The 21,637-nt window shown below is 41.4% G+C and overlaps 1 protein-coding gene across 2 annotated transcripts in view; it reads right to left on the bottom strand.

Moving 5' to 3' along the window:
• The window catches only part of LOC126470504 (proton myo-inositol cotransporter-like), a 500,775-nt gene that overhangs the window by 51,318 nt on the left and 427,820 nt on the right, over nt 1-21,637 (bottom strand). For both annotated transcript variants that reach the window (XR_007586223.1, XM_050098392.1), the window contains exons 4-5: nt 10,728-10,884; nt 8,875-8,970 (exon numbers count right to left, since the gene is read on the bottom strand). Coding sequence is in view for 1 of the 2 variants with exons in the window: in XM_050098392.1 (XP_049954349.1) it covers nt 8,875-8,970; nt 10,728-10,884 (253 nt within the window). In the remaining variant the exon portion in view is untranslated. The remainder of the gene's footprint in view (nt 1-8,874; nt 8,971-10,727; nt 10,885-21,637) is intronic.

The raw sequence follows: 21,637 nt of genomic DNA, 5'->3' as shown, positions 1-21,637 counted from the left end.
ACTCTTGACCCAGAATTACATGAATTATGAGTGAATGGACAATGTAGTCTGACACTGAAGAATGTAAAAACATCAATAGGAGATTTAATGTGATGATGCAATGTTACATACAATATGACACGTGTTCATCCCCAGTAATTTCTGATGGGCAGTTTTCAAGGTGTTCCACAGCCTTTAACACCTGGAAGTGAGAGCTACAGTGCTATTGCTGACAAGGAAGGTGATGTGGCCTGAATTGAATAAAGACAGCTACCAGTGTGCACAACAATGTGAGAGATGTCAAGTATGCAAGGTGGGAAGAGAGATAGCCAGCCACACAGGAAACATCATCAAGCACTTTGCAAGATTTGGTCACATTCATGTGGATCTGGTAGGGTCACTAACTTATTAAAATGGCTACTGCTATTTAGTTACTGTAGTGGATCATTTTACAAGATGGCTGGAAGCATTTCTGCTCATAGACAACACTGCCACAACAGTGGCCAAGACAGTACTCAGTGGTTGGATAGCAAGATTTGGAGCATTCCAAACTATTGCAACCAACAGGGGCAGACAGTTTGAGGTAGCATTAGCCCAAGAACTCTTCCACTTCTGTGGGTGCAATACATTCAGACAACTAGTTATCACCCTTACAGCAATGGAACAGAGGAAACATTCTACTGCACTCTGAAGGTGGCACTGATGTGTGCTAAAGAGACATGGGCAGGTGCCCCACCACTGATCCTGCTAGGATTGAGGTCAACACTCAAGGAGGACTTGGGCCACATTTCCGCTCAATTAGTCTATGGCAAAATGTTGCATCTACCAGTGGAATCGCTATTGGAGAAACCAGCAGACCTCCCTGTGACAATGGCAGTTTTAGAGTTTGGGCACCACCTACATGAAACTATGGCACTTCTCTATCTGACACTACCCAAACTGCGTGGATATAACCTCATTTCTATGCATAAGGGCTTGTTCAGCTCTGCTGATGTGTGGCTTTGCAATAACTCAGTCCGGCCTCCATTTACACCACCTCATATGGATGCATTTCCAGTTGTGCAATGCAACCCCCACACCTTCAAGATATGGTGCAATAATCAGGAGGGAGCAGTCTCCACCAACCATCTTAAACCAGTGCTCCTGCAAATGGATGAAACAAACACAACTACCAGCACATACCCTCATTGCACTCAAATCCTTTCACCAGTCCACACAGAGCCAACTACTGACAACAGTAGACCAAGCAGCAGATGCCAGTTGCAGCCACCAGAAGTACCAACATTGAGAACTCATGCAGGGTGAGTGGTAAAACACCTGTTATGCGACATGCCTGGGACTTTGGACTCTTTTTTTTTTTTTTTAAGAAAAAGAAAACACAAGCAAAGGGAAAGGGGGGGGGGGGGGGCACTGGTGTGGTGACCAATTAATTGTAACACATGGTGTCAACTGGGAAGTGCATCACCTTTTTATACTTTTGATCTTTGATGTTCTTCTGGTTTTTAGCACATTTTTCTGTTAATGTTCTGATTTTGCACTCCTGTAATTGTGTTTGTAATAAATGTGTACAATGCTATCCAGTGTGTTTGCATCACACTCACCATGGCACAAAGCATTGTAGGGTCAAACTACACCATGATTTGGATTTTATGTTATAATCTATGTCCCTCCTTTGTTAGTTGTGTGAGATAATATTCAGCTCAGAGAAAGACATGTTAGGTAGCACTGTGCCTATATGAAGTACTAGCATAATCTGCCCTTCCTACTGGATGACTGATGATTTATAATCAGCAGAAAACTATTCTTCATTGAATATTACAGTTTTTCTATAAAATAATATGTTCCTGTTATGCAAAGTGTGGTGTTTTATTACAAAAGAACTATGTTTTCCTTAAATGTTAATATTTTTCGTCACTGAAACTCTTCTTAGTTCCAGTTTTCCTAGATATCATTCTTTGCACAGTAAAGGGGAGATGCACATTTCTCTTTCTATTGCAGAGTTAACTCTTTCTATTGCAGAGTTAACACAACCAAACACACTCACCAGTTGCTATTGATTATGTGTGCAGCTGCAATATATACTTCAGCCAGATTCCTCAGCCACCCACTCATAAGAACTCTGCTATTATTTGACTACAGTGAATTCTTTTAGTTGCAAGTGTATCTGATCATTTGTATTAAGACCTAATCCATCATAAAGCCACACATGGACACAATATTTTTGTGGGGAAATTAACTCCCAGAAAATGAAGTGAAGACAACAAATGAGAGCTTCTTAAAGATTGTCATAATCTCCACAGGAACTTGTCTCTTAATAGCCTGCAGTCACTATTCATTTCTTAATAATTAAACACATATTCCAATCTTTGTATTTACTATATTTTATATCTTCTGATGTGCCTTTGATTACCAAATTATGAAACTGTAGTGGGCACATTAGTTGTATATAATCTCTCATTTTACTTGTATCATTTGATTTACTGTTTAATTGTGCTCTGTAGCATCATAATTAAACAAAATATTTTTTATCTGTACACATTTGTTTTTGATTTACTAATGCAATCTAAGCTAAACATCTTAGTTTTTTCCTTCTGCTTAGGCAGATTTGCTGAAGTTCACACTGCTGTCTGTATTACAGCTCTTTCCAGACAGCAGGTCACAGTCATAACTGCTTTTGTTCTTCACAGTAAAGTAATGTAGGAAAACTGTGGCTGAGAACAATAATCAAAAGATATTCAAATTTCACAGCAACTCAAAAATAAATTGTTTCATTACATATTGCTAGTTAGTTTAAATAGCATGCCTGAATTCTGACTGCATATCTGCATGCCACTGTGATGATGGTTTAATCATTCCAATCTTGTGCATTAAATATTATATAGTGGAACATTATATTAGTAATTTGTATTGACTCAGCTGACATGAACTAATTATCAATAGTTCCCCTTAAATTTCTGTGAGGTTTTAGTTATTTCATGAGAACAATTTCATATATTTCTTCTCATTCTAATACAAATGTACACTGCAGCTACTGTCATTAATTTATTTGGATTTCATATGGCTATGTATATTCACATTGATGAATACTTTGATAATACATCAGTCATTAAATACTTCTGAATATGTCGCATAAAGATAATTCTTTGAACCTAATTTCCATGAAAGAAAACCATTATTTCCAGAATATTTTATTAAATACATCACACAAGTTTCTTTCATGGAATTTCTTATCTTAGGACCCTTCATAAAGTATTACCCTACATTACTGTCACTAGATCACTAGTGTGAAGGTTTTTATTTGCTACAAATTGCATTTATTCTTTTGAGTCTGATCCAATTTCCAGATCTTTTGGCTCATTTTTATGGATGGTGTGCACTTAAAATAATGTGAACAAATGAAGATGTCATGCTATGATCTCTTAATTTGAACAGTTAAGAAGATGAAATTTGACCGTGTTTAATTTGCAAGATAAACTCAATAATTTTCATATTTTAAATGAAATGCTCTTCAATATCTGCTGAAATTCATAAAAGTTAATCTATAATATTGCCACTATAAGGGTAATTTTTTCTCAGAAAATCAGGATTTCACTGTATTTAAACAATGTGCAACATTCTGAACACAAATGTGAGATATTGGTTTCGTTTTACTTGTTCATGTGGGGAGTAAGTTATACACAGAGAAAGTCATAATTGAATGTCTACTGTGAGGAGAAATATGGAAGTTCTGATAATCGTTTCCAAAAAATTTTCAGCTGGCACAAGAAAAGCAATACAAAAACATCAACACTGTGTGGAAACATGCAATGTATAAGTTTTTTGGTTAATATGAAACAAATAAAAGAAGATTACCACTGTGTGCTGCTGGAATAAATAAGCACATAAGGCCTGAAAGACTGAGACATGCTGGTGCAGACATGCGCCTTTGATGAACCATCGGTAGTTCATGTCATGTACTTTATCCCTTACGAATTTCACCTTACACTGCAAAATTTTCCATATGTACTGACAAACAGTTAACCAACCAACCCAGTTGCCTTATGAATGTGATATGAAATTGCACAGTGCCATGAACTTGTTTCTCAAAGTTGATACATCTTCAAGTTTTGTAATGACAGGTGTTTCTGAGAAAACCAATTTCTTAGTGGGGCTTTGAGGAGTGATACTAGGAGTGCTTCTGCTATTAGTGTCAAATTCAGTCACAGCCATTATGTTAAAAGAGAAAGAATAAAAATTAAAATGAAAACTACAGCAAAATGCTCAAGACTTGTTTATGTTCACATTTGAGTTCTGTCATTTTCAAAATCAAACCCACTTTAGGAAACTGTATTAAATGACAGTATCTATCTTTTAAAACTGTTTTTGAGTAACTGAAAACCATGTGCTCATATGAGGTTAAAGAACTCTTGCTTCTAAGCAGTAACTGTACTCAACAATTACTTACAATCTTAGAAGTAGTGCTTTTTATTAGGACTGAAACAAAAAATCTTAGTGAATAAAGACACAAAAAAGGACTTAGTTGAAATTAATACCTAAGTAACTGCTGCAGTTATTAAACACACTGAAAATATGCTAAGACTCTCTTAAAATATACTAATACATATGTCACAAAATTAAACCCAAATTTTGTTGTGTATGGTGTATTTATGAAATACTTGATCAGAGAGCCTTACAAATTTTAAATAATTTTTCATGAAGATGATGAAACTGATGAGTCACAAAGAACATTTTACTGAATTGTCATACTTAGCATTTGTATAAAATTAAAATTTTGACAAGCAATACACTATGATAACATAATCTACAAGAAAATCTACTGAATCTCTCAAATTTTAGGGTAATGTAGTCCTGAGTGGAATGTTAGATTGCCTCTTCATTTTTCATTGGTGGTCATGATGTCCACTAATGCTACAACAGGTGTGCCGTCTTGAGCACTCTGAACATGACAAAAATAAAATTTGTCTACAAAATCTGGACGATTTCATTTAGTAATAAAACCCATTAACATTATATGACAGCTAATCTACGCCATGTTTCATCTGAAACACAAAATACATGATAAATTATGTAAACAGTTACACATGAACAAATTTATGTCTCACTGAAATTCTTGGCTCATGTATTTAGTTTTGATATCCCCATCAGTATGTCACTCAACCTATTTAACATGATTCATGAAATGTTAAGCATGTACTATAATCATAACTTTTATGACAGTTTGTTTATTTAGTATGTATCACAGTCGTTCCACTGCCTATTGTAAACCATTGATTATTAGGTTCAAATAGATTTTTTTAAAGTCCACATTGCACTTCAATGAAACTGACCCACACAACACAAATAGGCTGTACTAAAGATTTTTTTAAGCTAGGGAAAGAGGGAGAGGAGGAGGGAGAGGGGGAGAGGGGGGGGGGGGGGGGGAGAGAGAGAGAGAGAGAGAGAGAGAGAGAGAGAGAGAGAGAGAGTTGCTAACTATTATACTTTTATAAAATTAATAAAGTGATTGTACCACACGTAGGGTAGGTCTATCTTACGCCTTTTTCGAGAATATGATGTCCATGGTTGTTTTAAATACTAATGAAACATTATTTTGGGAAATTACATTCAGTGTAGAAATTTCTTAGATGCATTTCCAGGAATTCTAATGTCTTGAGTCAGGATGGATAAAGAGGTAATTCCATTTTAATAGTTATTGATTGAGCAATAAAGAAGACCTAAGTTCTCTAATGCAATCAGATTACTCACATATAGAAGCAAACAGTGCTATAACTCTAGGTTACTAGAAATGACAGTAAAATGTCTGTCACTGCCGTTGCAACTGGAGAGTCATTTTGCGAGGTACTCAGATGAAAGCATCCACATAAGCTTGAGAGTTTTAATTAAAATTTGTAGTTCAGTAAGCACTGAAAATGTACGAGGATCACTCTTAACATAATGTTTCATTACCCTCAGACATAAACAAAAACAGAGAGAAGCACTTTTGAATGGCCGAAATCCGATGTTTCTGCTGTATATGTAATCAGGTTTTTCTTCACAGAAGTAGTGAAATTACAGTGTAATATGTTTATTCTTTTACTGGAACACAAGTAAGTGCAGTAACTAACTCAGAGATATGCAGGTGTTTTTGCCTAGACCACAAAGTGCAAAAAAGGAAGAAGAAGATGCCTTACACATGTTGGTAGAGATCGAGTTTTGACTTGATCCAAGAGGGGAAATGTCTTCAATTACTGAGGCTCTCTAATACTCAAAAATCAAGGCTTCTAAAGAAGTCTTTTTTCCATTTTAATTGCTGGAGCTCTGATGTGAAATGTGGATCATTTCCACCCTGTTTTGTAGCAGATGATGAATTGCAGGCTTTAATTTGGCCTCGGGTCAGTAAAGCAGTGGAATCATCAAAAAACGCAAGAGATGAAATTCAATACAGTTTGCTTTATTGAAAAAATTATAGGCACTGTTTCTCTGCAACATGACAAGCGCAGTAATTAATCATAGATATGCAAAAAACATCAAGTAGATCATAGACATGACAAGATTTTAGCACAGTTTTGTTTCACCACAGATAAGCACAACCTCATCCAGGTCTGAGAACACAAAACACATGAGCCTGAATTCAATCTTGCTACTCTGTCAACCATAGTGCCTGAATTAAATAATACAAATTTGACCTCTTTTTAATGGAATTTGAAGGTGATGAAAGTGTTAGCAAAACAGTGGGATAGTGGTTACATCTGCACTACCTAGTGTAAGACTATACAAGTTAAAGGAAACTGATCTGAAAACCAAATATGTAAAAGAAACAATTAATTATAATGAAACAAAGTTTCAAAAACGTTGAAAAACTATATTCTGAGAGAAAAAAAATTAGGAGAAACTTGACTTTGAGAATGACACTTGTGTGCCACACACGATGGCAAGAAGCAGTGAGATTGAGCATGGTTCAGAGGCAATGCCACAGATATCTAGCAAAAAGAAAGTTACACTGTGAGTCAGAGAGATCATAGAATGGTGAGCAACCAAAAATTAAGTGGAAGTAAAATAAGTAGAACAATACACACATAGCCGTTAACACTTTCCATAATCATACCAGTATACTAGATATGAAATTATCTGTGACATTAACAAATAGTATCCAATTTTTAAAAAATCTGGGCATAAACTGTGGAATGATACCATGGGAATTGTGACAAGATTAAAATTTGTTTGTTTTTAAAAATCTTTTTGCTGAGGAGTACTGTAGCACAATTTTTTTAAAGTAGCAACAGCACAATTACAATTGAGCATGGTATAGAAATATGTCTGTATCATAATTTTTCTGACTGACTTCAGTGAACTACAGAGGGTGCACTATCTCATGACCTTTTTTTGTGTTTTATACTGAATACATACAATAGTTTGCTCTATCTTTTACCATAAATTAGTGTAAACACAAAGAACTCTGTTCACTATAAAGTTTGACAAGTTGTCTCTCTTTCAGAGAGGACAAATATACTAACTTACAGACTAACATCACAGCTACATTTCTATTGGAGGTTTGATACACCTCACACTTGAGTAACATATTCATGACAACAATTAATGATAAATAACCCCACTGTAACAGCCAGGATTATCAAGTTCTGACTGCATTAAGAATACATCAGTCTCTTGTTTTGGTCAAGAACTCATAGGAAACTTCTTACAGTTTCCCATTATTGCCTAATACATAAACTTATGTTCTAAGAGAAGATCTGGCTTGATATCATGTTGTCTTACTAAGTAGTAAGACGACATGATTAAAAATGATATTAGTGATGTCCCAGAAATATGTAATATGATAAGTGTGGTATGCAAAACAAGCATACATGGCATGAGAGTATGTCCAGCATTGTTCTGAAAACTCTGTTCATTGAATATCTTATGTATTCATAACTGCTGTTGCAAGAAAACTCTGAGAAATTCAAATGAATTTCTGGACAATCACTGTCTTATGCAGTGAATGAAAAATAGCCACAAATATGGCTTCTTTTTGGAAGCAAGATGCACATGCTGATAAATAATTGAAAAAAAAATCTTAGTAAACCAATCAAATTCACAAGGGATAGTTTTCCTAATCATCTGTGTTACCCAAAAACGGAGTACAAGCCACACCAAATCAGAATAACTGAAGGGACTGAAAAAATACAAAAATATTAACATTTTGTGATCAGCCAATTCAGTCAACAAAAGCAATTCACAAATACATTAATCAGAATTATTTGAATTTAAGATCATATCAATTTCCTCACATATGTAACATGCTGAATTGTGAGAAATCAGAACATGTATGAATATAAACAGGAGAGAACCCCCCCCCCCCCCCCCCCCTCCCAACCTTTTACATCCTAACTATGAATTGAATAAGAAAAACAAATTAGATCAGCATCATATATCCTCAATGATATCTTGTTCAACATAAAGGTAGACAGTCAAAGAAAGTTCTCGAAACCAAATATAATTGTTTGTGAGTTAGCTATATAGTTCTAATTCACCTAAGGAAATTAATTTCAGTGGTTAAATACAATAAAATATATAAAAGGAAGATATCAAGATTTCAACAATGGCTTAACTATTTGCAATAGATTATTTATAGCTTTTGAGGGATAAACTTTTATCTTATGTTATCAAAATTGTGGGGTCAAACTTCATTGAAGGGCGACCTGTGCTATTTAAATATTCCCAGTCTTACATATATTAACAATGTAGTTCATAAAACTGCAACAAAACACAATTCTTGCAAAAATGAAAGAAGAAATGTAAGCTATTCTGGGAGGCTAAATGTAATGTTATTGAATGTGATGTGCTTTAAGTTCTGAACATCTCAAGTTTTATATGGGGATGACACTGTTTTCATTACAAAATCAATAATAAAACATGTACCTCTTCTTTGAAACAAGCCATCTTGGACTCTCAGGCATTCCAAGGAAACCAAAAAATTGAATGCATGCTGGTATTGCTGCAAGGCCCAACATATACCTGAAATTTAGACACACATCAAAATTTGAAACAAAGAAAATGCCCTGATGCATCTTGACTGTGGAATTAGTATATGTCTGCTATCAAAATTAAAATGGCATTCTACAGTCAAATAAAGCATGCTATTGCTTCATAAAAGCTTAACAGGATTTGTTAATGGACAGCATATGTTTATGGTTTCTCAACAGTTTTACCAACTGTTTACAGTCACTGACTGCTGTAACAACAGCATCACCGGAAACAAACACCCACCCCCCTCACCCTCTTCGTAAAGCATGTTTGCCATTCTGTATGATGAACTACAACTTTTTAGACTAACCTGATATGCTAGATTATCTACACAGTCTCCTTCTCTATAATGCAATAATTAAGGACGTCCTGATACATTATTCTCAATTATATACTAACTATAGTACAATATCACAAAAATATTACTACTTCCTTTTTTAACTACAACTGGTGACAAATTCATCATGTACTGTACAGGTTTTGTGCAGCATTGTGAACATTTATTTCCACTTTTTAGATAATATGATCTTTAAATACCCAAAATATAAGGACATAATAAATTTTCTGCGTGTGTTTGGTCAGGTGGATAACAATACTGGTGGTGATTGACAGAGTCAGGCATAGTGAAAATTGCTCAATGTGAAAATCACTGGCAGTCACAGTACTATGGACGTAAAGTCAGTTTATTATTTGACATTATAACTCTGCTTTAAGGCTATTAAAATTCCTTCATCCCATTAACATAGCCTCAAATCTGTAACTGCTCTAGCTGGAGCAATCTGGACAATTTGTGACAATGCCCTAGGCAAGACATTTGCCTGATGTAGACTCAAATGGGCATTTACAAGTTGCTGTAGGATCTCTTCCCCAGTTTTTAAAAGGAACGAGTTAAGGGCAGCTACTGATTGGCGTTGCTTGATCTTTTCCATCACTTTTGTACTACCACTAAATATTGTTACATTTAAATCTATCAAACAATAAAGTATAACAACAAAAACAATCAAGTATTGATAAAATTATTTAATTTAATAGTTAAAAAATCTACTCACCAAGCGGCGGCAGAACACAAACATAAAAGACTGTTATTGGCAAGCTTTCAGAGCCAGTGGCTCCTTCTTCAGGCAGAAGAGTTGAAGAGGAAGGAAGAAGGGTGAAGGAAAAGGACTGGAGAAGTCTAGGAAAAGGGGTTGGTTTTGGGAAAGTCACCCAGAACCACAGGTCAGAGGAGACTTACTGTATGTGATGAGAAGGGAAGACCTTCCTTCTCATCCCACGGTTCTGGGTGACTTTCCCAAGATCTACCCCTTTTCCTAGACCTCTCCAGTCCTTTTCCTTCACCCTTCTTTCCTCTTCAACCCTCTACCTGATGAAGGAGTCACTGGCTCTGAAAGCTTGCCAATCACAACAGTCTTATGTGACTGTTCTGCCACTGCTTGGTGAGTAGATTTTTTATCTATCCAAGTAAACAATAAAGTATGATTATATGTAAGGCAAGGTGCAAGTAATTTTTACAAAAGTGACTTTTTCCACATTTTTATAATACAAATCTAACATGTATGTGTTGCAAAAACAACTAACTAAGCAACTAACTTGTAACTTATGGTACCCTTGCCTTGTATCTGCAGACTTACACAACAGAAACATTCTTGTTTCTAACACACCACATCCCTATGAAAGAAACGTACAAATGAATTTCCATTATAAAATTTGTTTTGGTGAGAAATTTAGAGAAGCAATGGCCAACGTACCTCCAGCCTTCGTATGTTTTACTGAAGGCACCACAAAGGACAGCTGCTAAAAACTGCCCACCAGTTATGAACAGTGAATTTGTAGTAACCATTCGACCACGCTTGCTGGGCACTGCACTCTCTGCTATGTACACAGGTACACTCATGCTTGCCAAACCTTCAATAGGAGAAAATTTGGTTTCAGACAGACAGGTAATACTGTTATTCAGCGTAAGTTAAAATCTATTCATAAACTCCTTTCAAAATGGACTTTGAAATATTTTAGAGCTCCCCAAGCTATTTGAGACCAGCTACCTTCCTGGCTGTGGGGCAATCTTAAGATACCAGAGCTAACTACATCAATGACTCAAAAGAAAATTAGACAACGTTTTTTTTTCCTGTTTAGTAGTTAAGTAGGCACTAGCCAAAAAACATATGCCTCCAGCAATGACCCTCGTGTTTTCACATGTATACTAGCTTCAAATGACTGTAGCCACTGCTGGTGGTATGTTCCATTGAATACAGTTGCTGATTGACATGGGTGATGGAAAACACAGCCCAACAGACAGGAAATTTTACACAGAAGTAGAAAAAGAAAAAAAATTAATTTACCAGAATAACATACAATGGTAACAGTCAGATAATGAGACCTCATGAAGCCCTGCTCAAAACAAAGAAAGAAGGTGCCGGTTTCTCCATAAAGAGATAAAGTATCACAAATTGAACAAGATGTATGGGGAGAATTCTAGAGGAAAGGAAATCCATCTTATTATGTATAGCTCATTAAGATATATTCCTTCTTCCAGCTGAGAAGTTAGCACACACAGACAGTATTCAGCGAAAGAAAACTGCTACCAGATGCCAAAAAGAAAATCATAAAATTCCATTCTGACAGAATTTTGCACCTACAGAGGGATGCAATAGAAAATCCAGCAAATCCCATGGTTTATGAACATGGAATTTCTGTCTTACCTTATCACTAAAAACATAGATGCCATTGCATGGAAATTATGGCTGGTTGTAGCCATCTGATTATTGTAAAATAAGCAGAGCATGTATGAAACCTTCCCACTATCAGGTATATATGAAATTCTTGGCAGCTCAGGGAAGACACACTACTTTTGTAGACTGGATCTAGTAAAAGCCTTTTATCGAATACCTACTGAAGAGAGCAACCAGGAGAATACAGCATGCAGTGCATTATATTGATACTATGAACATAAGAGAATACCTAAGGGGGACTGAAATAGTATCCAGTACCTTACACAACCTTATGACTTCCATAATGACTTGGCTGCAGAAAGAAAATTTCTTCATTTATACCATATGAATATTTAGGTCTTCTGCACACAATGCAACAGTTAACAGGCAAATAGCGTAGAGTGATTAAGAGTACATAATCAGAAACTGAGTAGACAAACTTGCATTTCTTCAGAAAAAAGTACCACAAATTATCATTGACCTGGCAAGAAAGAGCAAGTCAAATTTTTCTTTGGACATAGTTAAGTATTATTGCTATTCAAATAGATAATACATCTTTGAGGGATACTAAAAGTGGGGAGGACACTATTCCAGGTGTAAAAGTACCTGAAAGACAAATTAATAAAACAAATTAAGTGATTGTACCACATGTAGGGTAGGTCTATCTTATGCCTTTTTCAAGAATATGATGTCCATGGTTGTTTTCAATACTGATGAAACATTAAGTTGGGGAAATTACATTCAGTGTAGAAATTTCTTAGAAGCATTTCCAGGAATTCAAATCTGAGACGATTCTTTTCCAACGACTCTCCTTGGCATTCCAATCAAATGATTTATGGAAACCACAGAAAACCTAAATCAGAATGGCAGAAATGGTATTTCAATATCCTTCCTACAGAATAACAATCTAATCCCTTAGTATACTCTCCTGTCGCCTTCCCCTCTCCTCTAACCACCTGACTCACACTCACTCAATCACCTCTCTCTCTCTCTCTCTCTCTCTCTCTCTCTCTCTCTCTCTCTCTCTCTCTCTCCACCCATCACACATGGATTTCAGATCCGCATCTGCCCATCTTGATTTAGATTCTCTCTAAATCATCTCAAGCTAATGATACTTTCAAGAAGGTCCGCACAATGGATTGCCTTCTACAATCTTGCCTAACATACTTACTGCGCACTTATGTTTCCTGATCAACAGAATGTTAGGCTGTTACTTACAATGATGGGTCAAAACAATATGACAATCTGCTTAACAATGTGCTGCACCACATGTGGAATGCTATACAGCAGTGATTCTGTAAATTGGCAGGTTTCTGGAAGAATGTGGTATGCACAGGCCATGATATTCCCTTAAATTACTTGCCAGTGGCTTGTGTAAACAAAGCTAGCACCTGGTAGGGTCATAGATGTGATCTATCGAGTTCATACCAGGTGAATATGGTGGACAAGAGAACCAAGTGAGTTCACTATCATGCTCCCTCAACCACAGTAGCACGATACTGGTTTTGTGATTTGGACAGTTATCCTGCTGGAAGATGCCATCACCATAAGGGAAGGCATCAAGCACGAACGGATGTCGGTGGCCAGCAATAACGTTCTCGTGGTCCACAGTTATTGGTTGGTTGGTTGGTTATTTGAGGTTTAAGGGACCAAACAGCAAGGTCATCAGTCCCTCGTTTCAAATATGCTCCATTCCGCTAATGGGACATCTCAGTAAAGTCAGAACAATGAAACGGAAAAAGGGAAAAACGTAAAAGGGCAGGCATGTTGTCATTGGTAAAAAAAAACAAAATGAGGGAAGTCGGCAAGAGAATGAACCCAACACTATGCTGAAGCAGCATAGGCAAGACCACCTGTGACTAAAAAGGTAGAACTGCTATAATGCAGAAAGTACACATGGGAATAGAAAGACTCACCAAGCCTTAAAAAAGGTAAAAACAGAGTGAAAGGGGAAGAAAAGAGGATTTCGGTCAGGGAGGTGAATCGGGAATCTCCAAACACCGCCTACAGTGGGAGACACCCAAACACTCACCGCCCTGCCCCAACACCAGAGAGAGATTAAAAACCTTAAAACTGAGAATAAAAACCACTTTCCGAGAGGAAACTGAGAACCAGAGAGACCATCCGGGAATCGTCAGCCAACATCAAAGATAAAGTGTGGGGGAGTCTGTACTTAGCACGCAGAGCCAAAAGAAGGGGGCATTCAACCAAAATGTGGGCTACTGACTGGAAGGCTCCACAACCACATAGTGGGGGCGGCTCATCACGCAAAAGAAAACCATGGGTCAGCCTGGTATGGCCAATGCGGAGATGACACAGTGTGGTCGAGTCCTTTTGGGAGAGTCGAAAGGAAGAACGCCACGGGCCTGGTGTCACCTTAATTGCACGAAGTTTATTAGACAGGAGAGTAGCCTCCCAAGAATTGGCCCATGACTGCGCGAAGTGGGATTTGATGTGAAGCCGTAAATCCGCTGCAGGAGGGGTTACAGAAAACGGGGGGTAAGTAACTGCTCCCCCAGCCAAACGATCAGCGAGCTCATTACCCGGGATACCCACATGGCCAGGGACCCAAAGGAAGTCAATGGAACAAGCAGCACGGTGAATATCAGCGAGATGGTCATGGATGGCAGAGACCAAGGTATGGCGCGAAAAACACCGGTCAATAGCAAGAAGGCCACTCATTGAGTCCGTACATAACAAAACGCTGTTGTGTTGGGACTGTTTAATAAAGGTAAGGGCCTGGGAAATTGCCATCAATTCTGCAGTAAACACCCCACATGTAGGCGGCAGCAGATGACTTTCCGTTCCAACAGAGGGCGTGAAGGCATACCCAACATGATCAGCAGATTCAGAGCCATCAGTGTAAAAAACAACAGCATCCCGAAACTCCCATAAAATTTGGCGGAAAAAGGAATGGAACACCACCGGGGGGATCGAATCTTTCGGACCTAGGCGGAGATCCATCCGAATTCGAGGCCGAGGAACTAACCAAGGAGGGGTGGAGGGGAGGGAGCGAGGAAGACAGGACAAAGAAGGAAGCTGAAAATCACGGCAAAGAGACGCAAGGCGCAGCGCAACTGGTAAACCCGCCCGAGGGCGGGAGTCGGGTGGGCGACATCCATGGTCTGGGAACAGGATAGAATAGGAAGGATGAGTGGGAGAGGAACGGATAGTGAGTGCATAAGACACCAGAAGCTGGGACCGCCGAACAGAAAAGGGGGGGGGGGGATCCCAGCTTCAACAAGGAGACTATCAACAGGGCTAGTAGGGAAGGCACTGGTGGCCAAACGGACACCACAATGGTGGACTGGATCCAGTATGTGCAGTGTGGAAGGAGCAGCTGAACCATAAACTTGACAACCATATTCCAAGCGAGACAGAACTAGAGCACGATAAAGACGGAGGAGGAGGGAACGGTCCGCACCCCAAGAGGAGTGGGCAAGGAAGCGAAGGACATTGAGTTTACGGAAACATCCTACCTTCAGGAGTCTGATATGGGGCAGCAAGTGAGCTTGATGTCGAAAAGAAGACCCAGGAAACGAAACTGTGGGACCACAGGCAATCGTTGTGCAGCGAGATAGAGCTCTGGATCAGGGTGGATTGAAGTACGGCGACAGAAGTGGACCACTCGCGATTTTAAAGGAGAGAATTGAACCCCGTGTGAGAGGGTCCATGCAGAGGCACGCCGTATAGCCACCTGGAGCTGCCGTTCTGCAGATGCCATCGAGGAGGAACTAACCCAAATGCAGAAATCATCCACATACAGGGCAGGGGCGACCAAGGGACTGACAGAGGCCACAAGTCCATCGATAGCAATGAGGAAAAGAAGGACACTCAAGACAGAACCCTGTGGGATGCCCGTCTCCTGGGTCCGTGGAGAACTAAAAGCAGTACCAACTCGAACTCTGAATGACCGATGGATCAGGAACTGGCGGATAAAAATCGGGAGTGGGCCCCGATGACCCCACTGATGAAGGGTAAGTAAGATGTGATGGCGCCAGGCCATGTCATAGGCCTTGCGAAGGTCAAAAAACACTGCAACCAAATGGTGGCGCCGGGAAAAAGCCTGCCGAACTGCGGATTCCAAGCGAAGTAATTGATCGATTGGAGACCGTCCCTCTCGAAAGCCACAATGATAAGGGGACAATAGATTCCGAGATTCGACGACCCAATTGAGCCGACGGGCTACCATCCGTTCAAGTAACTTACCAACAACATTGGTCAAACGAATTGGCCGATAGCTGTCAACAGATAGGGGGTTCTTACCAGGCTTAAGGACAGGAACCACAATGCTATCCCTCCACTGAGAAGGGAAGTCACCCTGGAGCCAGATACGGTTAAACACTCGAAGAAGATGTTGCCGTTGTGGAGTACTGAAATGTTGAAGCAGTTGCTTATGAATGGAATCTGGGCCAGGGGCCGTATCATGAGAAGAAGATAGAGCAGAAAGAAATTCCCATTCAGTAAAAGGTTCGTTGTAAGATTCTGACTCACAAGTGGTGAAACATAAGGTGGGAGCTTCAGCCCGCTGTTTTTGATGAAGGAAAGCAGCTGGATAGGAGGCTGACGCTGATGCCACTGCAAAATGGTTCGCAAGATGTTCTGCAAGAACTAATGGGTCCGTAAAAATGCCATCTGGGAGGTGAAGGCCTGGGAGGGTGGACTGCCGATGGCAACCTTGGAGAGAGCGAAGTGTAGCCCATACCCGTGACAGAGGGACAGTAGAACCAAGGGAAGAAACGAATCGTTCCCAACATATCCGCTTGCTCTGTTTGATTAAATAACGGGCTTTAGCGCGAAGGCGTTTGAAGGTAGTAAGGCTGGCTACGGACGGGTGCCTCTTAAAGTGTTGCAAAGCTCGACGGCGATCACGGATGGCAATGGCAATGGCCGTAATCCACCACGGGACTGGCCGACGACGAAACGGTCCAGATGAGCGCGGGACAGCAAGGCTAGCAGCGCGAATAATCGCGTCAGACATGTCACGTAGGACGTCATCAATACAACCCGACAAAGTGGGAGAAAACACGACCTGTGCAGTGTATAGAGGCCAATCGGCGCGTTGGAAAGACCAACGAGGTAACCTGTCCATCGGGGAGCGGGAAGGGAGCGTGACAATCAACGGGAAATGGTCACTATCACAAAGGTCGTCGTGTGGCGACCAGTGTAAGGAAGAGAGGAGAGAGGGAGAAGAAAGAGAAAGATCAATGGCAGAAAAGCTACCATGACCGACACTGAAATGAGTAGGGGAGCCATCATTAAGAAGGCACAGGTCGTGGTCAGCAATAAATTGGTCTATAAGAAGACCTCGTCTAGATGGAAAGGCACTGCCCCACAAAGGATGATGAGCATTAAAATCCCCAAGGAGGAGGAAGGGAGGAGGAAGTTGCTGAAGAAGGGCAGTTAAGGCAACAGGTGTAAGCGTCCTGTCAGGAGGGAGATAAAGATTGCAAACTGTGACTGCAGATTCTAGGTGGACCCTAACAGCAACCGCTTCCAATGTAGTTTGAAGAGGAATCCACGTGCTAGCAATGTCTGTACGTACCAACGTACAAACGCCACCAGAAGCCCGAAGGGGTCCGACCCGATTTCGACAGAAAACACGGAACCCATGGAGGGTCGGTGAGTGAGCATCAGTAAAATGAGATTCCTGGAGAACCACACAAGCTGCAGAGTAGGACGAAAGAAGGGATTTCAATTCCGGAAGATGACGATGGTATCCATTACAATTCCATTGGAGAACCACAGAACGATGGTTTAAATGGGGGCTGAACACGCTAAATCCAGTCATACCGCCGGGTCCCCACCCGTCACCGACAAGGAGGGGGCGACATCCATGAACGACAGGTCAGAATCCGGTTGTGAAGTTGGGGGAGGGACCTCCGGTGACACCAGAGGCTCTTTGTCCCGGGACTTATGTTTCTTCTTCCATTCAGGCTGAGATCGAGGAGGGCTGTGTGGCATAAAGGAGCCAGCTGCAGCAAGATCAGGAACAGAAAGAGACCGGGCGACCTGGGGGCCGACAGACCGCGGCTCTCGCGGTCGTCGCGCGGCAGCAGACCTTTGGCCTGGAAGGTGCCGGGAAGGGGCATCCCGGGAGAGGCGCCCTTGACCGGTAGACGCCGAAGGAGTGGGACACTTCTCCGGCTGGGGAGGGGGAGCAGCGCCCATAGGAGAAGGTGTGGGAGCCGCAGGGGAGAGGGGGAGGGAGGAGTCCGGGATGGGGGTAAGGAAGGGGGAGGAAGGGGTGAAGATGTAACCAAGGCGTAACTAGATGTCATGGACATAGGGTGAAGTCTTGCATATTTCTTACGGGCCTCTGTGTAGGTTAAACGATCGAGGGACTTATACTCCTGTATCTTTTTTTCCTTCTTATATACTGGGCAATCTGGTGAACGTGGAGAATGACTACCATGACAATTTACACATACAGGAGGGGGAACACAGGGACTCCCCTCATGGAGTGGACGTCCACAGTCACCACAGAGAGGGGCCTGGGAACAGTGGGAAGACATGTGACCAAACCGCAAGCACTTAAAACACCTCACAGGAGGTGGGATGTACGGCTTCACATCACAGCGATAGACCATAATCTTAACTTTCTCAGGAAGGGTATCCCCTTCAAAGGCCAGGATTAAGGCACCAGTATCAATACGATTGTCTTTAGGACCCTTCTGAACACGCCGAACAAAGTGAACACCCCGCCGTCTGAGATTGTCCCGAAATTCCTCATCAGTTTGAAGGATGAGGTCCCTGTGAAAAATCACACCTTGTACCATATTTAGAGACTGGTGGGGGGTAATGGACACAGGGATTGTGCCAAGATGGGTACAGGCACGAAGGGCCGCAGATTGGGCAGCTGAAGTAGTTTTCATCAGCAACGAACCCGACTGCATCTTGCTCAGGGAGTCCACTTCGCCAAACTTGTCTTCAATGTGTTCCACAAAGAATAAAGGTTTGACACTGGTGAAAGTATCTCCATCAGTCCTCGTGCAAACTAGATAACGTGGGAAAGGTTTTGCCCCTAGATGACGGGCCTGACCCTCTTCCCAGGGGGTGGCCATGGAAGGGAAGGCCGAAGGGGCAAGAGAAGCAGCACTTGAGGAATCAGTTCCACGCAGAGAGACGGCCGCAGAAGAATGGCCAGAGTTCTGGACCCGTATGCGTTTCATTTGCATAGCAACCGCCCTGATACCACCCACTCCGATCAGGGGCTCTCCTCACGGGCGCCACCCAGCCACAGCAAGGGCCGTCTGGCACGGCGGCCATTGCCGGGAGTTCCGATGCTCCAGGATGACGAGCAACCACTCCAAGGCATGCATGAGGAGGTCACAGCTCAGGTATCAGAGGTGTGATCCCTGTGTGTTCAGGGGGCTCAACCAAAAGGGTACATAGCGACCCCACCACACGGGCTGGCTACCGTGCTGGCTATGCACCCTAGTATCAGACAACGACGTGAAAGAAAAGGTGGAATGTACTAGGAGGGCGCACGTCGGAGACACTAGGTAAGGTGCTCTTCCCCAAATGGCTCACACTACGGAGGAGAAATTTTGGAATGGAGGTCAAACCCCAGAGGGGGACCAAGGAATGCCAAAAGGAGGAGACGATTATGCAACAAAGCCGAATTGGAAAACCAACAGAACCAGGAGGATAGCGGGGCGAACATAAGCAGGGACACCAAGGGAGGGAGAGGTGAGGGCGAGGGGAAAGGAGCAAGGAGGGGAAAGGATGGGAAGGGAAAGGAAATGCAGCCCTGGAGAGAAAGAAGTCTGCAATGGCTCGGGGCCCCATGCTGGCCACGCACGTATCCACAAAAGAGTTGTGGACCCCCTGGGGGGTCCACAGTTGTAGTCGTCCTTCGAATCCTGCCACATCTCTCACTATAGCGCAGGTCAATGTTGCCCACATCACAGAACCTCCTCCCTCCAGCCTGTACCCGTAGCGTGGTGCATGTTACGAGAAGCCGTTTGCTTGGATGACCGTGTACCCAGACACAAACAACGACCAGGTGTAAGAAGCAACGTGATTCATCAGTGCAGGCAACACTGGTCCACGGTCCAGTCTCGATGAATCCGAGTCCACTATATACGTAATTTATGACATCATTGCGTCAACATGGGGACATGTAGATGTCATCTGCTGTGGAGTGCCACGTTCAACAATGTGCGTTGAACAGTGAGCTCCGAAACACTGGTGCCTACGGACGCAGTGTACTCTGCCGTCAGATTTGTCACAGAACGCCTTCTACGCTGTTTTCCAGAGTGGGCGAGCCTCCGACCTCCACGTTCTGACGTCCACCACCATGTCGTCTACTCGTGGTTTCATTGTAGTTCAGCCAAATTTCACAGACGATCACGACAGCAGCAATTGAACAGTTGACTTGCTCTGAGTTTCCGGGAAGCTCTTCTCCATGCGCCGAGCCGGCCGATGTGACCGAGCGGTTCTAGGCACTTCAGTCAGGAACCGCGCTGCTGCTAGGGTCGCAGGTTCAAATCCTGCCTCGGGCATGGATGTGTGTGATGTCCTAAGGTTAGTTATGTTTAAGTAGTTCTAAGTCTAGGGGACGGATGACCTCAGACGTTAAGTCCCAGTGCATTTCCCCATTTATGGCCCATATCACCGCTTGAACGATTCCCCAGTAGTCGCTGCTCCGCTTGCGTACTTTGCTTACCGTGTCACATGTTCGCAACGTCACCAAGCGGCATTCAGTCTCGTGGTGGGGAACAAAATATTTATAAAATTTCCTTTACATTACATCTATGGTCACAAAATTTTGTCAGCAGATTGCCGGTTTCGGTCTATAATTGACCATCTTCAGATCTGCAGCAAACTATGGGAAACATAAATACATCAGCAGATTGTCTACAGCTTAAAACAATAAACAGACCATAATGAAAAATACTACTGACATACATATGCATTTGTGCGCTTTAAGTATGAAGAGGCATAGGCCTACCTGTTTTATAGAACAATATCCTAGTGTGCTGCAGCCATAGTGGCATCGTCAAAGGTTCAATGCAAAATCCGCACCACCAGCATCAAAAATATATAAATAACAGCATATGCACGAGACATGTTTTCAGCAGCACTACTGTTCAAAACAAACTGCCGTACAGTAGCCACAAAATGTTTGTGTTGTACGTTCACCAAATATCGCTACTGTAGGCTTACACAAGTCTTTAATGGCAAATGAACAGCGTAAAATAAAGGGAGGATACAATCGGTAAAATCTGTAATGGGCTTATAAGGTATAAGAGGCATTACAGTAATAAAAAAGCGACGAAATAGTACACGACAAAAGTTAAGACTGTTAAAATGAGGAAGAGTTAAGAGACAGTATTTGACATATGCACAGGTGCCAATATTCTAGATAATGACATAGTAATAAACAGCTTTCATAGTGCACATAATAATACAAAAACTATAAAACAAATAGTTAAAGAAGCCACAATGGAAGAAAACATACTGCTGCGCATAATCAGCGCCCTCTGTTAGCGCTAACGCCAGAATTACGCAAAGGCGAGAAGTGGTTAGAGGAACGTGACCGCCAGAGAGCCCCTCATACCCTGCGGCACGCCGTTACAAGAAAAGAATGACAAAATTCCGTACCAGTGCACGAACAACATTATCTAGTTAATGCAGTATATTAAATGAACAGAGAAGGAACAAGAAAATACTACAGTTATGCGCACAACGTACAAAAACGAAGTAAAAATGTAAGACACTATACTAGGTGAAACTATCAACGAACATTGATAACAAATTTCATCATTGAAGGTAAAAAAATTTTAAGCTAAGACAAATTCTAGAAATTCAATTAGTTCTGTACATAAAGCGAAAAAGAAAGCACCAACAAAACCGCTTAACTGTCAGATCGACTTCGTGCCCAATGCCTACCTTGCTTTGTTTGACAATGTTTTACTTTAATCACTGACCGCCTCTGTTATACA

Source organism: Schistocerca serialis, chromosome 3 (assembly GCF_023864345.2).
Source record: "Schistocerca serialis cubense isolate TAMUIC-IGC-003099 chromosome 3, iqSchSeri2.2, whole genome shotgun sequence".
In the NCBI taxonomy this organism is placed as follows: Eukaryota; Metazoa; Arthropoda; class Insecta; order Orthoptera; family Acrididae; genus Schistocerca; species Schistocerca serialis.
The sequence above is the reverse complement of the archived record's forward strand: the minus strand, read 5'-3'. Positions and strand labels throughout refer to the sequence as shown.